At 48.3% G+C, this 24810-nt stretch overlaps 7 protein-coding genes across 7 annotated transcripts; 4 read left to right on the forward strand and 3 right to left on the reverse strand.

Annotated features, from left to right (window-relative positions):
- Positions 1–1499: 1499 nt before the first annotated feature.
- Positions 1500–6078, reverse strand: BDR25DRAFT_339701 (uncharacterized protein). Its single transcript, XM_033693426.1, has 3 exons — positions 5962–6078; positions 3451–5898; positions 1500–3396 (listed from the first exon to the last, which is right to left on the reverse strand). The coding sequence occupies exons 1-3, from the start codon at positions 6053–6055 to the stop codon at positions 1568–1570; spliced, it is 4371 nt and encodes a 1456-aa protein (XP_033552492.1). The 5' UTR covers positions 6056–6078; the 3' UTR covers positions 1500–1567.
- Positions 6079–6951: 873 nt separating this feature from the next.
- Positions 6952–8654, reverse strand: BDR25DRAFT_253094 (uncharacterized protein). Its single transcript, XM_033686216.1, has 5 exons — positions 8459–8654; positions 8346–8405; positions 7996–8289; positions 7707–7939; positions 6952–7637 (listed from the first exon to the last, which is right to left on the reverse strand). The coding sequence occupies exons 1-5, from the start codon at positions 8601–8603 to the stop codon at positions 7293–7295; spliced, it is 1077 nt and encodes a 358-aa protein (XP_033552493.1). The 5' UTR covers positions 8604–8654; the 3' UTR covers positions 6952–7292.
- A 952-nt stretch (positions 8655–9606) lies between these two features.
- Positions 9607–11730, forward strand: BDR25DRAFT_253097 (uncharacterized protein). The gene is made up of 3 exons (XM_033686217.1): positions 9607–10085; positions 10140–10354; positions 10421–11730. The coding sequence occupies exons 1-3, from the start codon at positions 9780–9782 to the stop codon at positions 11301–11303; spliced, it is 1404 nt and encodes a 467-aa protein (XP_033552494.1). The 5' UTR covers positions 9607–9779; the 3' UTR covers positions 11304–11730.
- A 401-nt stretch (positions 11731–12131) lies between these two features.
- Positions 12132–13578, forward strand: BDR25DRAFT_253099 (Zn-dependent exopeptidase). The gene is made up of 2 exons (XM_033686218.1): positions 12132–12367; positions 12455–13578. Exons 1-2 carry the CDS (start codon positions 12173–12175, stop codon positions 13436–13438), a joined length of 1179 nt encoding a protein of 392 aa, XP_033552495.1. The 5' UTR covers positions 12132–12172; the 3' UTR covers positions 13439–13578.
- A 310-nt stretch (positions 13579–13888) lies between these two features.
- Positions 13889–15376, forward strand: BDR25DRAFT_300677 (uncharacterized protein). Its single transcript, XM_033689421.1, has 2 exons — positions 13889–14365; positions 14466–15376. Exons 1-2 carry the CDS (start codon positions 14023–14025, stop codon positions 15140–15142), a joined length of 1020 nt encoding a protein of 339 aa, XP_033552496.1. The 5' UTR covers positions 13889–14022; the 3' UTR covers positions 15143–15376.
- Positions 15377–15562: 186 nt separating this feature from the next.
- Positions 15563–20415, reverse strand: BDR25DRAFT_278228 (ABC bile acid transporter-like protein; the record flags this gene model as incomplete). The annotated part of the gene is made up of 5 exons (XM_033687669.1): positions 20198–20415; positions 19835–20143; positions 19269–19782; positions 18720–19218; positions 15563–18665 (listed from the first exon to the last, which is right to left on the reverse strand). Exons 1-5 carry the CDS (start codon positions 20282–20284, stop codon positions 15563–15565), a joined length of 4512 nt encoding a protein of 1503 aa, XP_033552497.1. The 5' UTR covers positions 20285–20415.
- An 875-nt stretch (positions 20416–21290) lies between these two features.
- Positions 21291–24166, forward strand: BDR25DRAFT_349943 (uncharacterized protein; the record flags this gene model as incomplete). The annotated part of the gene is made up of 13 exons (XM_033694613.1): positions 21291–21340; positions 21399–21446; positions 21473–21483; positions 21546–21620; positions 21667–22984; positions 23027–23066; positions 23118–23195; positions 23232–23418; positions 23483–23553; positions 23604–23791; positions 23869–23953; positions 23993–24071; positions 24105–24166. The coding sequence occupies 13 exons, from the start codon at positions 21291–21293 to the stop codon at positions 24164–24166; spliced, it is 2292 nt and encodes a 763-aa protein (XP_033552498.1).
- Positions 24167–24810: the final 644 nt, after the last annotated feature.

The following is a 24810-nucleotide window of genomic DNA, read 5'->3' on the forward strand; positions in this document are numbered from 1 at the left end:
TCTGTTATGCTTAAGAAAACACGAAAGAGGGGAGGTTTAGTTATAGATAAGGCAGAGTCAATCTGTTAATGCCGTTGCTGGAATTAGGGGATATACTGAATTTCCCGCGCCGCTGAATGTGGCCTACTGGAAAGACGCCGAAGATACGGTACTTATGAGGAATTCGCCCGAAAGATGCTTCTGCAAAAGCCCTTTTGGAATTTATATCCATTCATACTGCCAGCTCCCACACCTCGCCTCCTAAACCTCGCCTCCCAAACCCCTGAGAGGCGTTTTTGGGCGCCTGACCGGCACATGCCGATTCGCGAACCCTGTGAGAACGATCCATGGTTCCACTTCACCGCAAGCAGTTATACTCTTTCCGGCCAAGAGGTCGGCATTCCTGGTACGAGAAGCCATTCGCTAAAGGGCACCATAGCCGACAAAATCGATGTCGTCGGCGGCTAATGGGTTCCAAATTACCTGAGCCCTTTAAGTCCCCAGGTAAGCCTAAACGAATACACGGGGAAAGTCCGCACTTTCTGTGCAGCTCCACCTCGCTTCAGGGTCACCGATGAAGAACGACCTAGCGTGGACTGTAATAGCACATCGCCTGCAAGTCGTGCCGCTAGATGAGCAAGCCTATGTTCTCAGTCAATACCACGCCGTGCAGAAGCGACCACTGAGAACCTGTTGAAGCCTACCTCATGCAGTGAAGAACCCCACAACCACGTTAGCGATACCGTCCCCTATTCTTTTATATTTCAGATAGAGCTTCTTCACTTCTGTCTGCGATTTGGCGCACCGAGTGCGTAGGTCTAGCTTGCTCCTGCTAATATAAGTCATGACACTAGATGGCCTAGCCAAGTCCTCGACTAATATCACCTTGTTCAGAAACGGTTTCCGAAAGTTTATTGAAGTCTTACTTCAGAGGTGGTATCATCTAAGTTCTCCTCGGGGCAAAAACCCCTTACGTGCTTCGTGCGGGGAAGGGAGACAGTATTTTATAGGCGAGACTCATCCAGGCAATGTGTCTGAGGAGCGGTCAAAGGTGACGTAAAAGTTGAGAGATTATGCTGCAATAGCAAGGGTTTGAGAATAAATGTTGAAGGTCTTCACACGACGCAAGAAAGAGCGCTCTTTCGAACTTCTTAGAAAATCAATGGAGAACAATTTCGGGCAATGGAAGCTTTGAGGTCAATAAATTAAGCCTTCAGTCATGAATTCGGTCCGTTTTAGGTTTCTGAATTTCTAATTTTTGGTGAAGATGCTTACCACTACAATTCATTGATCTGACACTCTTAGTAGTATCATCATTCTGGTTGTCTATTTACCCAATCCTAGGTAAGCTTCAAGTAGCAGTTGAAAATCATGGCCTAAAATCATTCGTGTATGCTCTAGGGGTTTTTTTTCAAACGGCGATAGAATGACGGAAAGGGAAAACAATTCACACTAAGCAGGACAGAAGTATTAGAGGGGTCGAATAGCAATTGAAAATGGCGTAGACGGCCTACTACCAACCGGGTATGCGGAGAGAACTCCTTTCTTTGCTCGTAACAGCCATCTCCCAAATCCAACTCCCCAAACGCTAACACAACCCACAAAATCGTTCCCTCATCCCAATCTCTGTAACCCGTTCTTTCAAATCAATCCCAATTCGCATCTCCCCGGACATTCCTTGATAACGACCTATCGAAAATTGCAGCTTATGAAGAGCCTTGAAGCCGCTTGTCTCCCTACAATTCCGAATGATATCCAATAAAGAACTGTCATAAACTAAGGTCATAGCATTTGCGGGATATGATATGTCCAGCGGCATGCGGCGTTTTCGGCGAGGCCATATGAAAATTATGGCAGAGCAGTAGAATCCGAGGATACCAGTTGCGAAGTAAAGAGGTACGAGAGCCACAGTTGCCATGTCGGCAAATGGTGAGACAGGGATGAGAGGCGGTTTTGTAGCACTGGTTGGTATGGCCTGGAGCAGAACGGTAGAGCCTTCTCCGGTTTCGTTGCTGGCTATGTTTTGGCTGATGAGGGCTGAAAATACCCTTGAGTATGTATCAGAGACAGCGTTAGCCATTGCGGTGGCGTTGTTGAAAAGCATATCGGTGCCACCGATCGATCCCATGACTGTGATGATACTGAAGTAATCGAACCAGGCCTCATCGGTTGCGGGATAGAGTTCTCCTGCAAAGGTATCGTTGAGCAGACGTGAGGAGTATGTGATGAGGTCGAGCGAAGGATCTGTGTCCGCCATCCAGGTACTGTTCGCTGCAACCTCTTTAATGCTAGAGACAAATTCATTGATCCACACCTCCCCATTGCCATTCCTTACTACTGACATAGCCGTGTTGCCTTTATAGATTACCGGTCGACAGACCAATGATATGTATCGAGTATCCGAGAGAAAGGTAAGGTCTTGAGAGTGCGGGTCTAGGGTGCCGTTAATACTCATGATCCACCACCGACCGCCACTACCAGGCGATAGTTTAGAGCAGTTGGCTTCATCGATATATCGCCAGCTCATGCATGCCTCCGCTAAGTTCTGAGGACGATCTTGACCGCTAAACCCGGCCGCTGGCAGGCAAATATTGTTCCATGTATTCCCAAGACAGTCTCCCTCCTTCAAGGATGCAGTGTAATTGCTCGGCCCAACCTTCAAAAAGCTCGTATCTGCAGTACTGCATTCGAGAAAGCTCGCGAGACCCGTAAGATTCAGTTGGAACTGCGGACCGTCTAGCCTCACCGAGGGAAACACCCACGGTTCAAATTTCCAACCAGGAGTATGTGGATTGCCGAAGACTGCGCGGGATAGGGCGTAGTGTTTTAAATTGGTCCGGAGATTATCGTCAGCGATATTGACAAAAGTTCCGTCCCTCCAATTCCTGGACAAGGGGAGGTCGCGGCCCGGGTTGTGGCCAATCTCGTTCATGGAGAAGATGCCAGAGGTGAGCACGACTCCCAATTTGACCGCAAAACTGGTAAAAGTCACATATGCGAGGAGGAAGTGTCCATTCCGCAAGGCCTTGATTGACGCTGTTATGTGGAACGAATGGATATAGTCCAAACAAACAGACATCCTCCCGTTGGCGCCATTTGCCAGTGAGGCATAAGGCTGGGTTGCTCGATAAAACCGTTCGACGGACTCCCACCAGAACCCAATGCTGACTAGAACTAATGTGGGTAATCCCTTGAATAGCGCCTTCTGTACATAGCGCAATACTTCATCTCTCGAACGCTGAGACAAAGCATAGGTGGGTTGGAACCACATTTGGAAACCAGAGCTATGGGAACGGACAATGAACTTGTACACCACACCAATGATTGCCATGGTGCCCAAGAAGATGAACATTAAGAGTAGAGGGTGAAGGATAGGCGGTACTCGTCCATATCTTAGTCTGCGTGCACTCCGGTCCGCTTCGTAGTATTAGCGATGACATGGGAAAATTTGGTCGGATTAGCACAACTCACAGGATTCCCAGAATTTGATCTTCCGCAGCACATGCTTCATTCGAGTTCCTTTGTCGGCGAGAAAGAGCGCAAGGCCGCTTGCTGCAAGCCTGTTCTCATTGCGAAGCTCCAACCTGCCGTTCCTTGGTCTGATCATTGCATAGGAGACGTCCGAATTTTTCGGATCTTCGTCTGAGGCTACCCTCCATTTACGCAGAAGAAGTTCGGACTCATCGAACCTCTTCCGGCTTTTCTTGACAGCAAGAGAAGGTTTCATGGTGTCTAGGCGTTCAAACAGTGGTTGTAGGGACCTGTCTTGAAAAACGAATGCAAGTCCCGCGATGGATGACGGCGTCCCATACAGTCCTGTCTTATATTTCGACTGCCCCCACCTTGAGGTACACAATATGTGCCTAAACCAACTTGGTAAGTGGAGTACACGCTCTTTTGTGATGAGCCATAAGAGCACAAAGTGCAATATTGTGGTGTATGTGAGTTCCCAGCCAGTGAGATACCATCCAAATCGATAAGTATGGACTAAACCAGATTTTGTGACTTGATCTTCGAGAGGGACGTATAGAGCCGAAAGGGATACCATCCCAGCTACGAGGAGCGGCCATAGCGTCGCGACGTTGAGATACATCTGGCAAGCGTTGTCATTGTCCCATTTGTTCCACTCAGTTGTCACATCCTTGCACCCTTCCCGATCAGTGTCGCCGTATAGCTCCGAAAAGTTCGTTTGAAAACTCCCGAAAGCGTTCGGCATAGGAGCATTCCAGAATGTACGGCGGAACACAGGGCTGGAGAGATTGTAGACTAGGCTACTGTCGAGGAAGTTGCGTTTCATAGGATAATCGAGTCGCTCATCATCAGGGCGCATCTCCCCATCACCAAACTTAATACTGGCATGACCCCCGAATGTTTGATCATCTGCGTCGACTTCATAAATGATGCCGTCTCGGATGATATTGTATCGCGGTTGACATGACATTGCTGCCCAATGGGATCCTTCTCGAGTATGCGCGATTTTTGACTCGTTTTTGGGATCGATTGTATAAGGGACAGTAAGAGGTCCCGTTGCGATGAAATGTTTGTACCGCGGGCAGGGGGAAGATTTCGTATGGTTGCCTTGATGGCCGTCTAGGGTCTGCCAAAGTGCAAAATTTCCATCCCAAGTAATGGGATTCTCTACGCTAGGTCCAGAAGCGGAAGAAACGTTCGCCCATGTTTGCTCGAAGGTACATCCCTCTTTATCAACAAGACGAACCGACATTCGATCCGTTTTGAGTCCAGAAGTGCCTATCCAAATATGCGCTACGGACAATTGTATTTCATCTATTTGTGTGCAGTTCATGTAGCCATAGATCGCAGAGGTTTGGACCTTCCAAGTTGTGAACTGGTCTGGATCTGAGAAGGAATTACTGTTATCAAGCACGAATGGCATTACCCCCACATAATCCGGTTGTACAGTGACCTCATGATGATAGGGGTTCTCGTTCATGAAGCTGAGCCATTTGAAAGGTGCGACCGGCTCTCCGTGCCAGATGGAATCTAGCGCAAGCCCAGGAATGCGAGTATGATTTAGGGAGGAAACTAACTTGTCCGCATCTACAACCTGGAATGATCGAGAGTGAGTGCTGTAGTGCCTGCTCCCCATGCTCAACAAGGATGATTGTAATGGGACCAGGATGAAGGTGCAGTACCGGACCAGGAAAGTCGTGGCCTGGAACAAATGATCTATATGGAAGCCATCATACCATTTCCGTTCGGTGAAACGAGCGAGGGGTCTCCGGCGAATGTGATCAACGGGCCGTGAGGCAGCAGCAATGAAGGGTAGGACTGACTTCAGATCTGTGGCCATACGTAGTACAATCTCCTGTATTAATACGGCAAGAAAGGCGGGACCGAACCTGAATATCCAGTCATATTTGCTGTGAACAGGGGTAATAATGCCATGAACCTTTGAGCGCCAGTACAGACAGGAGTAGGTAATGAGGATCAGGAGGATCAGAAACGCAACGTAAGGTGTCCAGCTGAGGGAGTTTGGTCTCCAGTCTGGGAGCTCTTTCTCGGAAACAGGGACGAGTCTCAATTCGTCTTTAGAACCGTCTTCGGACATGGCTTTTTCAATCGTGTCCGTCGACGTTTCTGGACATTTCTCATCACTTTCGATCCCTTTAATATGATGAGGATGAGGTAAATCCGGTTGAATATCGTTTGCGGGATCAATACCCTCCCTTAGGTTGACCGTTTCATACACACCCTCTCTAGTCTCGTTCAGTAAGGGCAAAGCTGGCGGGCTATCGAAATCAGGTATGAGTTTATCAGCGAGTTCCTGATCATTGTCGATGAGTGCGTTAGAGGGGCGATCTTCTTTCGCTGAAGAGAAGTCCTCGTAATACGGGGATATAATAGAGTATATCTGCCTGTCTTGTGTTGGATGACTGCTGGTTGAGATAGAGTCTAAGCCTACATATGGGTTCGTTACTATGTTTGGGAAATGCCAGAACACTTGATCTGTTTGGGACGTACAAGAGCTTGTAGCAGAGACAGTTCGGAGCGGTTTGCGTGGTATAGAGTAGGTCGATGAGCGCCTGTTATGTTGAAACTCCCCGTTGCGAGACATCGCAGCTGTATGCCCCAGCTAGCCATGGGCGTTAAGTGCAGTGGAAGATCAGAGTCGACTGAAGAAATTCTGAACCAGTCCACAAGGCTGATGTTCAAGATAAGAACCCCTCCTTGTCCTTACAAGCCACGCGAGATGGAAGGGGAACTATGCCCCGAGCTCTTACTTCATCCGCACTAGTTCTATGTCTCTGCTGGCAGGGAAAGCCTTTTTTCGTGTTCAATTAGACCTGGAGTTTTTAGCGTTGCATAAGGCACACCTGTAGATTGGTGGCTACGATCATCGGACGTAGAACTATGTCCCCAGACGTGACGTCTTCGTAAGCTCGTTGCCATTATCGAAAACGCATCGAAAATGGCGCAAGAGTCTTAGATCGTCTCGCAGCGGATTTAAGGAAGTTAAACAACACTTCAAGAATGCATTTCAAAGTGCACGGCGGTCTGTGCCTGCGGCCCTCAATAAGCTGGTATTTGAAATATATCTTTCACTAGGGAAAATGGAGGAGATACGGGACGCTAGGAAGGCTTCAGTGATTCAGGGGACCTTCCGCTCAGCCTTGTGTTAGGAAGAATTGCTGCGTAGCAGCCCCCAAACGTATATCCCCGCAGTGGCGGCTTAGGGACACCCTTTCTCACTACGTGCTATTGGCCCCCCTGGTTAAATCCTGATTTACCCATTTCGATTTGTAAAGGAGGAGGAGCAGATACCAAAGATCAAGTTTGTTGCGTCCAGATGTTCGGCCTGTCGATCTGAGGTAAAGTTACAGTTGGTGCTAAAACGCCGCCAGTGAATGCCACTGATAATCCAACCAATCCCAACCTAGCTTCAAAATGCGACTCCACCATTTCCAAGACATGCTACATTCTCCTCCAGTCACATTAAAGTCTCGATAGGTTCAAGTAAACATGGTCTGTATTATAGACTCCAAGCTTGTTTAAATATATGCAGAGAGCAATATACATTATGAAGGACAAGAAAAACTCGTCACCAATTACAAAAAGTAAAGATCTAGCAAAAGAAGACATTTAAAGTGCTAGTTGTGGTGGAAACTTAACTTCGAAGGAAGAATAGAATGCGTGGCGTTCTCGGAAAAGGCCTTTTGGAGGCAACGGGGTTTGAATATGTTTTTCAAAATCAATAAGTTGGGAGTACATATGAAAAGATACCGAAAGAGCTTTAAATAATGAAACGGAATTACCAATCAATAACACAAGAGTGAATCAGAACTTCATCCGGGTTAACCTACGGGAGCTTGGGAGCCGAAGTTGCTGATGAACACGACTAGGACAGCGCAATATGCCGCTGAAGCGGCAAACAGCTCGTGTCGCTTGGCCCTCGTAAGCAATGACATTGCCGCCGAGAACAGAAGCGTGAACACCACTAGGATGCCAATGGCATCGAAGATCGTGTTACGATAGGTAATGCTTGTAAGCCTGTACATAGCGACTACTGGGAGAATGAGAAGGACGAATATGATGAAGGTGATGATGAGTCCAACAAGCTTCTCAATACGTGATGAGGAGTAGTAGTGGATGTACTTGTTGTTCGTTTTGGCGCGGAGTTCAGGTGTGGTAAATATTTTCTAGAACAAGGGTTAATTGCTGTTTCTTATTTCTTGCAATCATGACGGATGTAATTGGTGATTCCATACTTGGGTCAAAGGACAATGCAACTTGCGGATCAACTCCTCAATGAGCCCGTCGAATCCGGCCCACTCTCGTCCATGCCTTAGTGTGACCAAGTCTTCCTTGCGCTTGATGAACTGCTCCTCAAGCTCATAACTTAACGGCTTCTCGTTCCAGAACCAGGTTCGGAAGCTTCCGTAATCCCGCTTAGAGGGCCGCTGGAAGGTATTGAGTTCTCTGGCCTTTACAAGTATCTCATCTACATTCATGTCAGTGGCTGTTTGGGGCTAAAGAATGAGATTATTAGTGACAAACCATAATTAACAAGTTTATCTCGTATTGTGGCTATAAGCCCCGCGCGTTCACTCTCGATCTTTTCCTTTTTAGCTTGTCGGAGATCATATGCACGGGATTTCAATCTCTTCTCTTGGCCATTTTCAAGATCGAGATTGTCTAGGTCCGTAAGGTCGCTTTCCAGAACCCGTAGTTGATCTTGGAGTTCTAGAAGAACACGGGAGTGAAGATAATTAAAGCAGCGGTATATCGAGAAGCTCGGCTCGCTAGATTGAAAGGCAGCTTGACGGGGATAACCGCTTGGGTAATCCTGCACTTTGCCATTGTTAGTGCCGATTTGAGGTTGATATGGCTTCATTGGCTCGACTTACGCGGTACGGTGATTGTTTCTTTGATTTCGCTCTTTGCATGTGACAGAGACACGCTAGAATCTGGAACGAGTCTCAGTGCGAGGCAGACATGAAGGATGTGGCGGAGTATGTACGGTAGGAATTAGTCGTATTAACAGCAGTCGTGGCACGGCTGTCAATGTTAATGATAGCGTCACCCGACCCTTGAGAACTTTTGGACTGTGGCTTCTCCGGAATCGCCGACAGTTGGCATTCAGGAGGAGAACAGGGACTCGTCATTATGAGATTGGATTGACTTAAAAAAAAAAAGCACTGCAGTAGTGATTACAGAAGGGTTAGATGCGGGATATCGGTCCTTTAAGCCATCAGTTTGGTATCTACTGTGAGGCTTCCGGGCCACTAGGGCGGGGAGTGGAAGGCTAAAAGACCTAAGGCACACTCCCCAGCGCATAGAATCCGATCATTTCAATTCCGTCTCGGAAAACCATTTGCCTCCTTCGTGCGCCTTTCCGGTGAGATCATCTAGCTGGTAATGCCAGTGGCCGCGAATGGTCTGGCAAGCTCGAACAGTAAACTTCTTGTAAAATTTTCGGGTCTTGCCATCACTGGTTGCTTCTACCACCATCACCATGACTTCATCGCCCTCCTCAAAACTGGGTGTTCTCTACAGAAAGCAATTAGTCTTGCTCGCTTTGGAGTCATTCCCTAGGACAAGGCTGGAGTACCGCATTTGCAAAGGGATTTACAACAACCCCCGACTTATTTCGTTCGATGAATCCCTACAGAATATGCCAAGACACCGGTCAGTGTGAAGCTTTATTGTGGAGTTGTGAGGCTTTCCTTGATTGGTGTCGCCTTACCTGATCTGACATGGTGAGAACTTTCGCAAAGGAAGGCTTAATTCGGTTCTGATCTGCTGCTACGCAAATAATCGTCGCTTCTCGTTTAAACGAAGAATGTCAATCGGAGTGGTAAGGCAGAGCGTGTGAGCCTGAGCCTGAGGCTAGGATTCACTAGGGAGGGCTAAATTAAATGGTGTAGTGAGAGACAATTTCCAAGAGCGCCTTGGGACGGGCATGACCAGTCACCCAGAGCTTCAATTTTGAGCCGCTCATTGCTATCAGCAGGGAAGACCGCCAGTAAGTTGAGTAGGAGGGTCGAAACGAAATTTGGTTGGAAGCCATCCAGCAGGCGTTTCGCCAAGAACACCTCATCGGTCCACCGCAGGTAAGTGCGATGAACCGACAACTAGGTAGTAAGGCAAGCAATAAGCCGTTCACCTTTCTTCAACTCGAGGAACATAGTGTAACTCTGCCTTGTCGACACAGCCTCTATGTGGTCCTTCAGTTCCACAGTTTGTGGTTGCGCAGACATTGTGATGGGAGTTGATAAAGCAAGCATAGAGGCCGTTGTGGACCGCCCTTGAAAACCTCAGCCTTGTCCAAATTTCACAGCATGGCAGCACAACGACAGCCAACTGGGCGCCCCACCACTCCCACCTCGGCACATTCTCATCCAAACCCTACTCCGACTGGTTCGCCCAGGCAAAATGCAGCTGTCGAGCTCCAGGATAAGCCCATGTTTCAGCCCGAGGACGAAGAGGCAAAGAGGTCACTGCAGCGTGAATCAGAAAGACAAACTTGGTTCCAGAGCAAAGCGAATGAATATCTGAATATCCCCAATGGGTATCTCAAAGTGGCAGTTTTGATAATTCGCTGGCATGAAGGCATAGATGAATTCAAGGAGGGTCATGATCAGGAAGTAAGTGATTAAGAAATGAATGAAATGTGGGCCTGACTTACATGGCTTTTTTAGATCGCAAGATTGCAAGGGATACTGGAAACAAAATTCAATTATCAATGTGACATTGCTCGGCTAGAGAATTCCAGGAACCCCCAAGTCGATTTGAAATTGGAGATTCTGCAACACATTCGCAAACATGACGGACCCAACAATCTTTTGATCATCTACTATACTGGTCATGGACAGGTGATAGTGGATCATGACGAATCTCGATTGGAACTGTCAGCGTGAGTCACACGAAGGAGACCTTTAGCGACTTGACTTGGGAAAGTCTGAAACTAACAATGTCATAGAACACATAATGCCGAGCAAAGAAAGGGTGCCTACATTCCAACAGCATTCTGGGACAAGGCTGAGGCTCCGCTCAAGGAGGACGCTGTCGGTGATGTGCTTTCGATCCTGGACTGCTGCTTTGCCAGTAGCGCTGCGCTTAAGAATAGAGCTGAAGAGTTCAGAACCTACCAGCTGTTAGCTGCTTCTGCCGTAGAAAGCCCAACGAATGAACCTGGAAAGAATTCATTCACCACCGCATTGATCGACTCATTGGAAGAGTTACTAGACGAGTATAAGAAGGAATGCTTTCCAGTGACAAAGCTAGTGGAAAAGATAAATATGAAAAGAACGAGGTCGCCTGCCTTAATCTGGGACCGTCTTCGCCGGTACAAACGCAACGTCAACCTAGCTCCTTTAGATCCTAAGCCAACGCAAGAAAGGGAAAGATCATTCCAGGGTGGCGACCCCGAGCGATCCTCTCTATCGCTCCGGCTCTCTCTCACAGCGAACGACCTGACTAAAAAGCAGATCGAAAGTCTTGCTGAACATCTTCCCCACGCTTGCAGAAAATCGAAAGTCCCTATTCGCCAAATTGATTGGGTCAAGATGGAGACTACGAGACGACCTTCCCGTAGCTTTCGTGGTGTTGTGGCGGCTATCAGTGCTGGGTACAGGTTTCAGCGTATGAGCGGTATGGGCAACATTGGGAAAGAGCAGCCAGATGGTTCATTGATGTCACCGGTGTCACTGAGGAGAAAGCGTGAACGGGGAAGCGGATCCTCACTAAGCCGCTCAAAACGACATGCATCGAGCTCAGATGGGACCCTTCTTTCAACTCCCCCAACTCCTATCTCACCAAGGAGTAGTGGCACTGTGGGTGATGGGCGATCTTCATCCGAATGAAGTTGCCTGAATGGGAGGCAGCTAGCCGGGAATTTAGACGCGGCGAGAGGTCTGGGGGGCTTGTGTAAATACGTGTAAAGGGAGGGATACATTGCGTTCACTAGAAATCCATAGCAGCTAGAATTTGAGTACGGTTGTGAATGTATCCTGAGAGCCTGACTTTCAATCTTGGAGGTGGGTTTATCTCAGGTGCTCAGCCGACTGTGCAGAGAAGCTCGGATCCCCTGAGGACCCTGCAACTAGGAGGGGACCCCTACTAGCTTCTTTAACGATAAGGCCAGCCAATCAGGGGCTTAAAAACGCATTCTCTGTCCAGCTGTCTAAGAGACTTTTGTGAACTTTTAGGTAATATAGTTATTACAAACCTCCTCCACCATGCACTAGCTTAAATAAGGATTATTATAGCTCTACTACTATACCTCTAAACTGTAACGGCACAGGCAAGATACTATTTTATAGCTACAGCTTATCTTTACATTATGTTAAATTCTAAGCCTATTTAGATATATAGTAGTAAAGATATTGTAAATCTAATTCTGTTATTCTACTCTTAAAATAGGCTAATTTATAGAGAAAATCACAAAAGTCCCTTAGACAGCTAATAAGAGAAACGCTTGCTCCAGTGGTAAGAAACTGCTTGACCCTAGGCTATACTCTGTTTGGAGTAGCACGATGCATGGTGGTTTGTGCGTTTCTCATCACCCCGGCTGAGCTAGCTGATAAAGGTGGGTACAATCAAGGAGAGACGCTCTTCCTAATTTGGCCTAGCATCTACTTATCGATATGATCACCAAGCCAACCCGCCAGCCTCGAACACAGCCAGCCAACGTTCCTCACAGCTTCCCTAGGCAAAAAAAATACTATTGAAAATGAAATCTTCTTTGCTACTTTCGCTATGTGCTGCAGCGCTCGCAGGAGCTGTTACCCACCCTAAAGACCCTCAAATCGTCCTACAGGACCAGCAACCAAACGTCGGCATCATTCCGCAGGATGAGTACCTGATTGAGCTGTCTCCCGGAGAGACACGGTACGTTACCGAAGATCAGAAATGGGAGTTGCGTCGGGTACGTCCATATATATTCGAGCTCCGGAAGCTCTAATTACCTCCCAAATCAGTCCTTACGGTCGAGCCTGCTGCTAACGTCACCCAGAAAGGCATCAACTTCTTCGACGTTACAGATACTCCCCATCTAGGCGCACTAAACCGCGGGCTCGGAATTAAAAGCGTCGCCTTCCCTTCCAAAACCGCGCATAATGAGGCTGTTGCGCCGATGCTCAAGAAGCTTCAGAAAAAGAACATGCGGAAACACTTGGAGAAGTTCACTTCCTTCCACACCCGATACTACAAATCGCAATACGGGGCTCAGTCTTCTGCATGGTTACTTGGCCAAGTCAACAACACGCTGGAAGAGGCTGGGGCCCTGGAACATGGCGCATATGTGAAACCCTTTACCCACCCGTGGGGTCAGAGCTCGATCATCGCCACCATACCAGGGAAGAGCAAGAAGACGGTTGTGATTGGTGCACATCAGGACAGCATCAATCTCTTCCTGCCGTCAATACTTGCCGCCCCGGGTGCGGACGATGATGGTAGTGGGACTGTTACGATCTTGGAAGCTCTGAGGGTTCTTCTCACGTCCGAGGACATCATCAAGGGCAGGGCAGAAAACACGGTGGAATTCCACTGGTATTCCGCGGAAGAAGGTGGCTTGCTCGGCTCACAGGCCATTTTCCAGTCATACGAGAGGGATGGCAGGGATGTCAAAGCTATGCTGCAGCAGGACATGACAGGTTACGTCCAGAAGACCATTGATGCGGGAGAACCCGAATCTGTCGGAGTCATCACCGACTACGTCGATCCTAACCTGACCGAGTTCATCAAGGAGGTTATTACGGAGTACTGCGAGATCCCATATATTCTGACCAAGTGTGGATATGCGTGCTCCGATCACGCCAGTGCTTCCAAAGCTGGATACCCGTCTGCGTTTGTTATTGAGAGTGACTTCAAGTATTCCGACAACAAGATCCATACTACAGAGGACAAAATTGAGTATCTTAGTTTCGACCACATGCTGCAGCATGCTCGGTTGACCTTGGGATTAGCTTACGAACTAGCATTCGCGAAGTTCAAGTAGGCAGAAGCATGCAGAGTTGAATGAAAGTTTTTTTTGGCTTGGGTCGGACTGGAGTTAGATCGGGCAGGATATATACGAGATGTATGGTATATAGGATACGCGCGTTTGATGGAACCTTGTTGAATGAGCCTGCATCGGACGCATTGTGTAGCAATATAAGTCACAAGCAATCGCTGCGAACATCCATCGTCGTTAAGCTGTTCTCAGGGCTAGGACCTCCTCCACGACGACACTGCCTTCACCTGCAGCATCTCATGATATGACGCTCAGCTTGCTCTTCTGTAATTTCAACAACACGAGATGGCAGGGCAAATATCGCGAACGGCCGAAGTATGACTCTCACTGTATTATATCATTGTGCACATGTTGCGCCTGTGATTGGCTGGAAGCTCAAAGGTGATGACTGGCTCATTGCTATCGCCATTTTATCAGTGCTCCTTCATCCATCAACAAACTCAACAATCAGGTGCACTTGTTCTCCCCTCTTGATTCTGTTTGATTCTATTTGCATAGTATCACGAGTAAACAGCACTTGCTGAATAGGACCTCTCTCTTCTCATCCTTCCAGTCCTTCATCCCTGGACATGGCTATCCACCCCGCCCTGAGCGGGGCTCTGCAGAGTTCCCAGCCCGCTTCTAATCCACAGCCCATCGACATCGAAGTCTGGACCGAGCAAGCGACGGCTGCTCTGAGCTCTGTGACCATCTCGTCCCCGGGCGAGGTCCAAGGGGCGACCGTCTCGCTTCAGATTCCCCTTGATGAGCGTCCTGCCCCGCGTCCAACCTCCGTGACCACAGCCACGAAAGAGGGCGTAAGCTCGAGCTACTATCGCCGCAAGGAGCCGGTGCGACGGGACAGCTTGAAGAGGCGTGAAGCTTTGTTGAGAGGTAAGGAGGGCAGCAGGCGCAGGCAGAGGTGGGAGAATGGTATGTGATCCCGGCGTTATCTTTAACCGTCATCTGCGATCGCAGTACTGACGCATCGAGAGTGTAATATTTCGCCTTCGTTGACAGTTTTGTCCTGCAGATCGCCTCCTCAGCAACCCCTACGTTGAGCCCCCTTCGCCGAAGGACTGGGAGATCCACCCCACGCATCCCGTGCACCATGTCCCTTATTACCTCGCTCCCCTCTGGGACGCCGGTCTCGCTGCCCGCAACCTTGAACGCAAGACCGCCGCAGCCGCCAAAGCCAAGTCCGCGGCCCATCCGGTCGCCACCAACCCGACTACTCCAGGCGTCGTCCCTCGAGAGCTCCGTGAGAAGCTCAAGCGCTCCCGCGGCGCCAAAGGCCTGCTAATGGATCTCGAATCCGAAGTCCGAGCCTTCGTATCGCGCTGGGAGGAGAATGAACGGAAGGCCAAAGACGAGGGATTGCCTGTTGATCCAGATTCTTCGGACGATGAGATTGTCTTCGTGGGACGGAATGGCCAGATGAACGATCAGAGGTCGCCGAGGTCGAGTGACGAGGCCAGACGCGAGATAATGCTCTTTGACACACCAGAAGGTGACCAAGGAGGTAGCTTTGGTAGGTGGTTGGTACATCACATTGGGATGTACTACGGACTCCACACGTGGTCTGTTACAGTGGGTAATCCGGCGAGGCGTGAAGCATACATTGGGCTCAAGGACACGAAGATGAGGTCCGGTCGCCGTCGTTCGAGCATCTGCAGTCCGATGCCGATGCCGCTTTGGGTTATGGTTTAAGTTCTGACCTTCCCGGGACTCGCTAGGAGTGTGGTTTTAGTTTTCGAGCTGAAACCTACTATTTTCGAGTAAAGAGGGAGAGGTTTGTGCTTGGTGGTACTGCTTTGACTATTTATGTGTTTTGATACATGTGCGCAAATGGACAGTATTCGTATATTCACAAGTCTTTCCCTACTGGCATCTGCATCTCCATGGCTAGACTAGCATAGGAAATGGCAATATACATGATTTGCGTTCAAATATTCATTCTGCTCCAACAGCAGACGAGTCTCAATTATGCCACCAAGCTCTTTTTTCTCTAGAGAAGACCTAGCATACACAGGCACAGAATCCCAAAATGAGCTAAGGTCCAGAAATCAACAACACAGTCTCCCTACCATTTGTACCTCTATACATCCCTCCACCTTGACTTCCAACCTTCTACGCCAACATCCTCGTAAATTCACTCCCCTCCCTCAACATATCACTAGCCCGCCCACTCTTAACCACTTTCCCCTTTCCCAAAACAACACAAAAGTCCGCATTCTTAACCGCCTCAATCCGATGCGCAATCGTGATCACTGTACTTTCCCTCATCTCCTCTCTCAAAATCCCTTGAATCTTCTGTGCCGTTTCAAAATCAATACTCGCTGTCGCCTCATCCATAATCAAGACAGGAGAGCGCCGTAGCATGGCTCGCGCGAGACCAACTAGCTGTCGTTGACCTTGGGACAAGCCTTTTCCACCTCCTTCAACGTTCGTGGACAGCGTCCACGAGTGGTTGCCCGCGATCTTGTGGAGCACGGATTCGCACGCGGCATCGGAGTATTCGTCAAGCGGGTCGAGGTTCTTGCGCATGCTGCCAGGGAAGAGCACAGGTTCCTGCGCTAGAAACGTTACGCGGCTACGTAGAGCTTGGCGGTTTACTGTTGCAATATCTACACCGTCGATGAGGATTCTGCCGGATTCCGCGACAATGGTGGCAAGCAGCGAGAGCGCAAGCGTAGATTTCCCGGACCCGGTGCGTCCGATCACAGCCGTGTTGCTGCCAGCGGGGATGCGCAGGGAGATGTTTTGCAGCGCTGGGTCGTGGGTAGGAGCGTATCGGACTGTGACGTCTTCGAAGACGATATCGCCTGTGAACGATGGCCACCAGGCTGGTGGGTCAACGACACCAGGGGTTTCGGTTTCGAGGTCGAGGAGTTCGACGACTCGCTCTACGGACGTGAAATCCATTTCGAGTACACCATAGACTCGACACATAGTGTCTGTGTACTGGACGAATCGCGAAGCAGTGATGAGCACGAAGGCGGTCAGGCCTGGGGATATGTCCATGTAGACTGCGATCAGTGTCATCACGAGTGTCGAGCTAGCAGACATGGCACCGAAGCGATATGTGAGCCAGGCTTGCAGTGACCAGTAGAAGTGATCATTTTTCTGAAAATTGTCGACGACTTTTATGACGTTGGCTTGGAAGCGGGTTTGCGCGCAGAAGGCACGGACGGTTGTCAGACCTTCGACCAAGGCGCCGAAATTGGACATCAGCGGGCTCAGCGAGACCATTTCGAGACGCCGCAGGCTTTGTGACGTTGGAAGGAAGTGGTAGAATGTGTAGACGAAGCCCATCATTAGTAATGTTCCAAAAGCTAGGAATGCTGGCGTAGCGGATAGGATGACGATTACACATGAAGCCCATCCGATTATGTGCCACGCGAAAATGGTGAACATTGTACTCAACCCTCCGTCGATGGTGTTCATGTCCGATGTCAGCCTATTCATCAACCGGCCAACAGGGGTCGTATCATAGTAGCGGAAAGTTGCGTGAGCAACACGCCCAATAGCCTCTTTAAAGATTGATTTAGCAGCATGGTACCCAACTCCAAACATGATGAGGTTAGTCCACCAGAGCAGAATTGCGGTGCCCACAGCAAACATGAAGAAACCTAACAGCCAAGGGTGGACATTATCAGCCGGGGGGGGAAGAAAGTCGAATATGCCTTTGGTGTTGCCATTGTCGTAACCCTCGCCCCAGGCTTTGATGAACCAGGTCTGGAGGACGTCGAGGAAGCGAAAGAATGCCATGACAAAGATCGAGATGAACCACCATCGGAGAGTACCGGCTTTTATGTACCGCCAGTAGACTCGGAGCTTGACACCTCCTTCTGCTCGGTGCTCATCTTCAATGAACTTATCTGGAATTGCTGCAGCTTGTTCTTCCTCCTGTTTCCTCACCTCTTCGGGGTCGATTGATTCGTTGGTGTGCACTTTCTTAAGACCGTTGCTATCCCCTTCGGCCGGCTCATGGATCGTCGCTCTCCCGTTGTCTAGTTCCACCCACTGCTTTGCAAGCCCATGACATAGCTCGGTACGATGCGTAACAAGTACGACAGTTCTTCCTTCTACTAGTGGTCCGGTAAAGAGCTTGTGGACAATATATTCTGCGGTCTGGTGATCAAGAGCCGACAAAGGATCGTCAAGGAAAAGTACCATGGCGTTGCTATAAACAGCCCGTGCCAAGGCTACTCGCGCTTTCTGGCCACCAGATAGCCCAATACCATTTTCGCCTATATTGGAGAGGTCTCCATGTTTGAAATTCGCCATATCGGGGACCAAGGCACAAGCGTCAAGTACTTGCTTGTATCGTACCTCCTCGTAGGGGTAAGAGAACAAGATGTTGTCACGAATGCTCATGCTCTGGAGCCACGGAGTTTGAGCACAGTATCCGATCAATTCGTCAGGACGGATGAGCTCCCCTTTAGTCTTATCCATCTCTCCGAGGAAAGCCTGTAGCAAGGCAGTTTTACCAGCAGCAACTTCCCCGTAGATAACCGTCAATCCGCTTGGAAAAGACAGCGTGATGTTCTCGAGAACATTTTTCGGGACGCCGGGCCAAGCGAAAGAGGCTTTCTCTAGATGAAGATTTTCGGTGCCCGCTGGGACTACCTCAGTTTGTTCCTTATCTGGTTCATTCATGAAATCTTCGATTCTACCCATCGCAACATATGCATTGAGCATTACAGTGATGAGTTGCGGCAGAGCCCGCAAATAGGATTCCAGCAAGTTGAAAAGATCGATGGCCGGGAAGATGAGATCTACGTGCAGTTGCTTTCCAGCAAGCTCGGTGAATGCATAAAACGCAACAGCAGGAAATAGAACAGCGCCAAACCGGATTATAAAAGCAAGGGTTGTCGAGAAGAATATTTGGATGATTCGAAAATTGAGTTCTGTTTGTCGGGCTTCCAGAATGCCCTTCAGCCATGATTCTTGCCAACCATACCAGCGGAGATGGCGAATAGATTCGATGAATTGGGTGGTTCTTTGAAGCTTCGTGTCGGTTGCAGTCCTGCGTTTCTTCTCGAAGTAAACCTGATACCGCGCAATTACAATGTTGAGGGTTTGAGTAACAACGAGTGCAAGTACACCTAGCAGACACGCCCAGCCGAGCATTCTCCAGATGAGGAGAGTAGCAAGTATTGCTCCACCCGGCTTAGTAATAATATCTGGAAAGTCCCAAAATCTCTGCGAAACTTCGTAGACATCGTTCCTGGAAAGGAATATTTTAGTTCGATTTTAAATGTTGGAAACTGGTAAGACATACCGCATTAAATTAAGAATTTTCCCCATCGATGCGCCTTCTTTTGTTTCTTCTGATTGTGTCTTCGGTTTCTTCGAGAACGGTAAACGTATGAGCCCGTACACCTTCAGAGCAAAAGCGCGAGGGAAGCTCTGCCATCCTTTGCTTTGCTTTACGGACCCGTTAGCGTTTATGTCCCCATTAGAATCTCCGTTAGCATCTCCGTTAGCATCTTCGTTGGAGTTCCCGTTCATAGTTCCATTGGAGGGATCCTTGCTCTTTGGATTCTGTTTAGCACCAAGAATTTTTCTATTCAAGGTTTTCTCGTAGAGCATTGTAATCATCTCCCCCCTGGATCGTTCGTATGCTCTCCTACTATACCAAAGCTTAAATACTCCACACTGGGTTGAAGTGAGACGAAGGGTTAGAGAGATGCATGCATATGTGATTGTAGCACTGCGGGGGGATTCAGGGTCCTTCATTGATGCAAGGAGACGTTGAAGTAATACCGGTGTTAACAGGGCTGATATTTATTAGCATAATTTCCCAGTCAGCAAAATAAGTGTTACTTACTTGCGGATAGTTCAATCAGCGCTAGCGACGTCGAGCGTATCAGATCTATTCCGTTGGCTTGAAGAAGACGGTTGGTGACTGAACCTCGAAGTTCCCGAAAGGCGTTGTGAAGCCTTCCATGCTTATAGTCATATCCAAGATCCCATACATCTTCGTCATCAAGCTTCCTCTTAACCCCGTTATGGATCAGCGGAACCATCCAGGAAACACTCATATACTGCCAAGGTGTCAAGTTATCTTCAGGAGTTCGCAGCTTCGATGTTGGGGTGCTATATGGCGGACTGATTTCATCATGTGACAAGATTGGGTCTCGCAGAGGCATATTCAGAATGATGAACACACCGCAAAGAGCTGCAACTGGTGCCAGGATCAGTGGAATGTCCTCGGCGGTGAGAGACTTATTGGTATGTGAAAGTACAATCAACTGTGTTAGCAAGAGTCCAATAAATATTATCAAAAGTGATAATGGAGCGGTCCTCGGACGTTCCACTAGTAGCATAGCAATGATGACACCCTAACAGATCCGTTAGAGAGTGAGGATTGAGTCGTAAGACAACGCCACATACCCAAGCGATTGAGGGATAAACGGCTATGAGCTGCTGAGTCGGGAGGAAAATAGTGATAGCCTGCAATGACAATCCAACCAATGCGACGAAAAGCAGGCCATAAGTTGCACATAACGAGCGCTGAATTGAGACTGGAGGAAGGTCATCCAAGCTCTCTTTCGTCTCTGTAATGAAAGGTTTGGTCCATTGAGGTCGATAGGTGTCGAATAATCGTAAGATATACGTCAAGAGAACAAGCCCTGCTAAGGAAGCTGGTATTGCTGATATCACTGGAAGAAAACATGGTGAGAAGCGAGCCGTTGTGATATCCTATGCAATGTGTTAGCTGCCACATCTGCCTAGCTGTAGCATGAGATTAAATACCCAGATTGGGTGGCACTGAGACCCCGAAAGTATCGTTTGAGAACCTCCCCACGAACTTGAGGACAGTGGAATTTGAGTTGACGCCATGAAGTGGCTTCGCGATCGAGAGTGGCGTCCAATCAAGTTATTTTGACAGCACTTCTTTCCACCAGAACCCCAAGCGCTGGACTTCTTGTTCAGAACTAACGATCATTAAGAAGCGCAAAATCGGGTTCTTGTAAGTATCAGCCCTCAACGAGCAGAATGTGACTGCCTGGGCTGTGCCAGTGTCGGTGTGTTTCCGGGTGGGAACTGCCGGGGAACTGCGCCAAGCCCTTTTGGTAGCGACCCGTAGATGCAAAACCCACGTCCTTGCAACACATAGACAATATATACAAACATCATGTCGATTGTATCTCCACGCCCACCATCTCTTCTTGTTCAGGATTATTCCCTTCTCTCTTTTGCTTTCCCTATTCCCATCAAGTTTTCTGTACCATGTCGCCCACCTAGAAGCGAATCTGAGAATGCGTATCACTCAAAACATGGGCCTCAACAAGGAGTCAACTCAGGCCATGATTTCGTCCAAAGAGATGCAAATCCGTATTCTCGGAATCGAGGCATGAGCCTTGCTTAAGATCCCCCCTTTTCCTTTTATAAGGAACCAAGTCGTGAGGCTCATTGAAAATTGCTAGAATATTTGCACAGCAATCATGAATATACCCACCGGACGAATAAAATCTCCTAGGCTTTGGGACCCAGTCCTCTTCTCTTCACACTGCGCGGCGCGAATCTGCACGCTGCGTCACACTTCATATGAAACTGGGAATCCATGTCATGAATGAAGGGCGCTTCTCGCATCCGCGTGATCAAATTGTTCTTATGCTCTAGTCTATTCACGATAGCCTGTGAAATAAGTAACTTAGCTGATTCCATACCATCTATCATCTAAGTTGCAAGTGGTCGCCGAAGAAGTTCAGTGTCGGTAGACTCCTCAAGACCGTGTCTATATTTCAGTGGTTTTAGTGACAGTTATGCTTCGCCCCCAAATTCTGCTCGGGGGTTGAAAACGCATGAATGTGCTATGCAGTCTTTACTAAGAAAAGAAACCCGAATGGTTTGCGTTGACGACCGAGTTTCTGATTTCCATCATCAGCCAGTCAGGTTCTTCACTCTCAGGGCGCTAACTATTTCGCGCGTTTGACATTGCTCAATTTGTGAGATTAAATGGGGCTAAGCTGGTTGATAAAGAGGGTGAGCGGACTGTTGCGTGCGGCGTAGGACCTCCCCCTGCAGCACCGCCTTATGTTCCTCAGCCTCACTTGGCACACCCATCTAGCATTTAAATAAAAGCACTATTCCATAATAGTAGGATTTTCTATCGCGCTATGGGCCATTGTGGATTTTTTTATCATGATTGAGCACATTTATATCAAGAACGGTAGTCGAGTCTTGAGGACAATTCGACAATATGTCAACAATCCCTCCAGTCACTTTGCGAGACCAGAGAGCACTTCCAGGTCGATTCCCATCTCCAACACCTTCAGTTATATCAGACCCCGCTGAGATACTAGGTGGTGTCTCCCTATTCCCGATGACCTCACATGTACATACGAGAAGTGCGGGAATGCCTCTGCGAGATTTCTCCAGGAACCATACTGCTCCGCCTTTTGCTCGTCAGAGACCACGATTCTCAAGCGCTCAAAGCGAAAGACAGTTACTCCCAGAAAATCGGAGAGATTCACACGCTCAGAATACTAGTCTTGCCAGTCATTCTTCCCTGACCCCTTTAGGCTCCAGACCCCAAACGCAGAGACGGGGGATATCTGATCCGCGCTACGATCGGACTAGGAGTAGGATAAGCCTAAGTTACGGAAGCCCCGCCCGAAGAGCCAGGCAAAGGCCTCAGCAGACGTCCCGAGTTCAGACCAGCCATACTTCGGAAACTGAGACACCAGTACTCAATGAGTTCGGCACAATGCAGACTGGAACCTCCCAGGCCAACGCCGGAGCAATAAATGCCAATAACACGAGAACATTAAACGCCATAACACAAGCCGCAATATCAACTCCAAATCAGCGAACAAGCTTTACTCCCCAGCATGTCCACGATGAACTTCGAAACAGAATAACTAAAGATCTCAATTATAACCAAAGCATGGGCACGGTGTACATCGCCCGCGACCCCAATCGACCCCATCTCCTTAAAATCGGGGCAACGGATAACTTCACTAACCGCCGAAGAACGCTTGAACAGAGATGCAGACTCAGTGTAGAGCTTGTACACAGTTCCAGCCGTTTAGTGAACTATTTTAGAGCTGAGCAGCTTGCTCAAGGAGATCTGATACACCTGCGCCGACGATATGAATGCAATGTCTGCAATACAGAGCACAGAGAATGGTTTGAAGTATCTGAAGAGTTGGCAAAGCAGACTGTGGAAAGATGGGTCGGGTTCATGAAACAATATCCATATACTCGAACCGGGAAACTGAAAGCTATTTGGCAGTACCGCCTTGGCCAAAGGACACTACCTAGCTCAGAAGTGGATCATAGCCGTCGGTGGAAACACTGGAGTTTGATCCTTCTTCCACCTTCGAGACTCGATCATTGTCTTTTTTGGCTAGAAGTGGTGCATAACCATCCGATATGGCAGTTTTCGTGGGATTTTTCGTGGCAAATATCTTGCGTAGTCTCATGGTTAGTCACATTCTTGGTTCTAAGGAATAGCTATGTATTTTTCATTCTTCTTTCACACATCGCATGCGGCTGGGTGAGCATGTCTTCGCGATTTTCCAAGAGAGTTAGAGGGTAGAGGGTAAGGGAACGAGGTAGTGCCTGGCTTTTTCCCAGTGTTGCATTTGAATTGTGCGCCATATTTACGTCTAACAATGTTCCTTTTCTTCAAGGATGAGAATTAGCCTTGCATCACCTTTTCACCTAGAAGTGGTTTGTGAATCATCTATGTGGTAGCAACAAGATATACGATGGCTCGAAATGTAGGGAAGATAGCCATCTCCCTGTCACCTACTAGAAATTGGCAACAATAGCTACCTAGATGGAGTTAAAAAGCAGTTTGTTCAAATTCGGCGTTGAAGAAACTGTTAGTGACGAAGTGTGTCGTGGTAGGAAATGTATGGAACAAACACTCTTGGTCACAAAGACAGAGTGTAACTCTAGGAGCAAATGGAGAAAGCAAGCAGATGTTTCTGGGACGTTGGTTACTGACCCGGCACTAATAGGCCGTATATTAACGTAGTAATCTACTATGTCCTAATTCGATGTACTTGCGAGTGATACTATGACAAGCTAAACAGCCTCAACCTGTTCCCGTGTTCTTGCTGATGCTTAAATGCTTCGCTATCCATCATACTATGAGTGTAGCATTCGCCTATTAACTTGCACTGATATTGACTCTCGAGTGACATAGTCAAGTTCGGCGGTTTTATTTCGGGATTCTCTCTATTGGTGGCTCGTCGAACACGTGCAGATGCGTGCTTCAGACTGGGTAGCTCTTCGGGTACTGCCAGACCTTCTTTTGATTCCAATCCTAACTGCTCCGGCTGTTTCATTTGAGATTGGTCAGGGTGCTCAGTCGTGTGTGGTCGGGCTTCTCCTGTGAATTTAGGTGGTGCCATGGGGCGGCGCAGCATTAGGGATATGAATCAATGAGTCACCATCAAGTGGTGTTGTAGCGATCCCTATGCGGGGTTTTATGGGAGAAGTCTTTATCGGGCGAAGTACAACAGGGACACTACATCCGTACAGAATACAGGTCAAGTCCCCTTCTCCTGCATCTTCTGGGACAAAGCCTAGTAGTTTCTTCGAGACCCTTCTTCCTTCTATCAGCATTATCTGACGGCCCCAAATTACGGACTACACTCGTCGAATGAACTCTGTCGCGATAGAAGGACAAGGACCAGATGTGAAGATCTCTTTGATATTCAGACCACCACGTTTACTGCGATGCTCAAACATCTACTTGCATGCTAATAGAAAATAAGCTGGTGGATAGCTTTTCCCATGGGGCCCACGATCCGCAACAAGCGTTCGCCAGAGTTGCTCTGGGACAGGCGTGGGTGGACCAGGCTAATCAGCAAGGTCGAGCCATGTAGAGGGAATAACTCCTTCATACGCAAGACCCTTTCTAACACCAATAGCATCTAGTACAAATCTAGTCAAGGCCAGGGCTCGGCCATTGGTAAATACACTAATTGGGTAAGTTTTAGTCTTTCCACTGGCGTTGTAATTGCGGGATCCAAAGCCAGGGCGACTCAGTCCGCCATACACTACTTCTCTCATAACTCATTATCGTGAAAGGGTAAATTAGGTCTTTTAACATAAAAGTATGATTCAACGCAGCTGCACCAGTATGTGAATGGTATATACAGGCAGGATCTCCATATGCAAGATGCAATAAATTCATATGCTAGAGCAAGCAGCTTTATTTATTTACTTCCTGTACTACTCGGTGAAACTGTTTGGTAGAGAAGGAGTAATCAGCTAACAAGGAAGTTTCTACGCCGACATTTTGTACCTTTCACTTCATGCTGCACTAGTCTTAACTTCCACTAGCATAGAAAGTCCAGGTATAGTTACACACAAAGTTAAGAAGGGTATTACTTTCTCTTCGTACC

Source organism: Lindgomyces ingoldianus, assembly GCF_010093535.1.
Source record: "Lindgomyces ingoldianus strain ATCC 200398 unplaced genomic scaffold BDR25scaffold_4, whole genome shotgun sequence".
In the NCBI taxonomy this organism is placed as follows: Eukaryota; Fungi; Ascomycota; class Dothideomycetes; order Pleosporales; family Lindgomycetaceae; genus Lindgomyces; species Lindgomyces ingoldianus.

Excerpts from the sequence above, each read along its gene's own strand:
- BDR25DRAFT_339701 (XM_033693426.1), bottom strand. The coding sequence starts at position 6,055 with ATGTCTCGCAACGGGGAGTTTCAACATAACAGGCGCTCATCGACCTAC. Across the intron at positions 5,899-5,961 it reads TGTCTCTGCTACAAGCTCTT|GCTTAGACTCTATCTCAACC; the intron begins GTACGTCCCAAA and ends ACCCATATGTAG. Across the intron at positions 3,397-3,450 it reads GATCAAATTCTGGGAATCCT|CGGACCGGAGTGCACGCAGA; the intron begins GTGAGTTGTGCT and ends AATACTACGAAG.
- BDR25DRAFT_253094 (XM_033686216.1), bottom strand. The coding sequence starts at position 8,603 with ATGACGAGTCCCTGTTCTCCTCCTGAATGCCAACTGTCGGCGATTCCG. Across the intron at positions 8,406-8,458 it reads TAATACGACTAATTCCTACC|ATTCTAGCGTGTCTCTGTCA; the intron begins GTACATACTCCG and ends GACTCGTTCCAG. Across the intron at positions 8,290-8,345 it reads AGAAACAATCACCGTACCGC|TGCAGGATTACCCAAGCGGT; the intron begins GTAAGTCGAGCC and ends ACAATGGCAAAG.
- BDR25DRAFT_253097 (XM_033686217.1), top strand. The coding sequence starts at position 9,780 with ATGGCAGCACAACGACAGCCAACTGGGCGCCCCACCACTCCCACCTCG. Across the intron at positions 10,086-10,139 it reads AGGAGGGTCATGATCAGGAA|ATCGCAAGATTGCAAGGGAT; the intron begins GTAAGTGATTAA and ends TGGCTTTTTTAG. Across the intron at positions 10,355-10,420 it reads TCTCGATTGGAACTGTCAGC|AACACATAATGCCGAGCAAA; the intron begins GTGAGTCACACG and ends ACAATGTCATAG.
- BDR25DRAFT_253099 (XM_033686218.1), top strand. The coding sequence starts at position 12,173 with ATGAAATCTTCTTTGCTACTTTCGCTATGTGCTGCAGCGCTCGCAGGA. Across the intron at positions 12,368-12,454 it reads AGAAATGGGAGTTGCGTCGG|AAAGGCATCAACTTCTTCGA; the intron begins GTACGTCCATAT and ends AACGTCACCCAG.
- BDR25DRAFT_300677 (XM_033689421.1), top strand. The coding sequence starts at position 14,023 with ATGGCTATCCACCCCGCCCTGAGCGGGGCTCTGCAGAGTTCCCAGCCC. Across the intron at positions 14,366-14,465 it reads CAGGCAGAGGTGGGAGAATG|ATCGCCTCCTCAGCAACCCC; the intron begins GTATGTGATCCC and ends TTTGTCCTGCAG.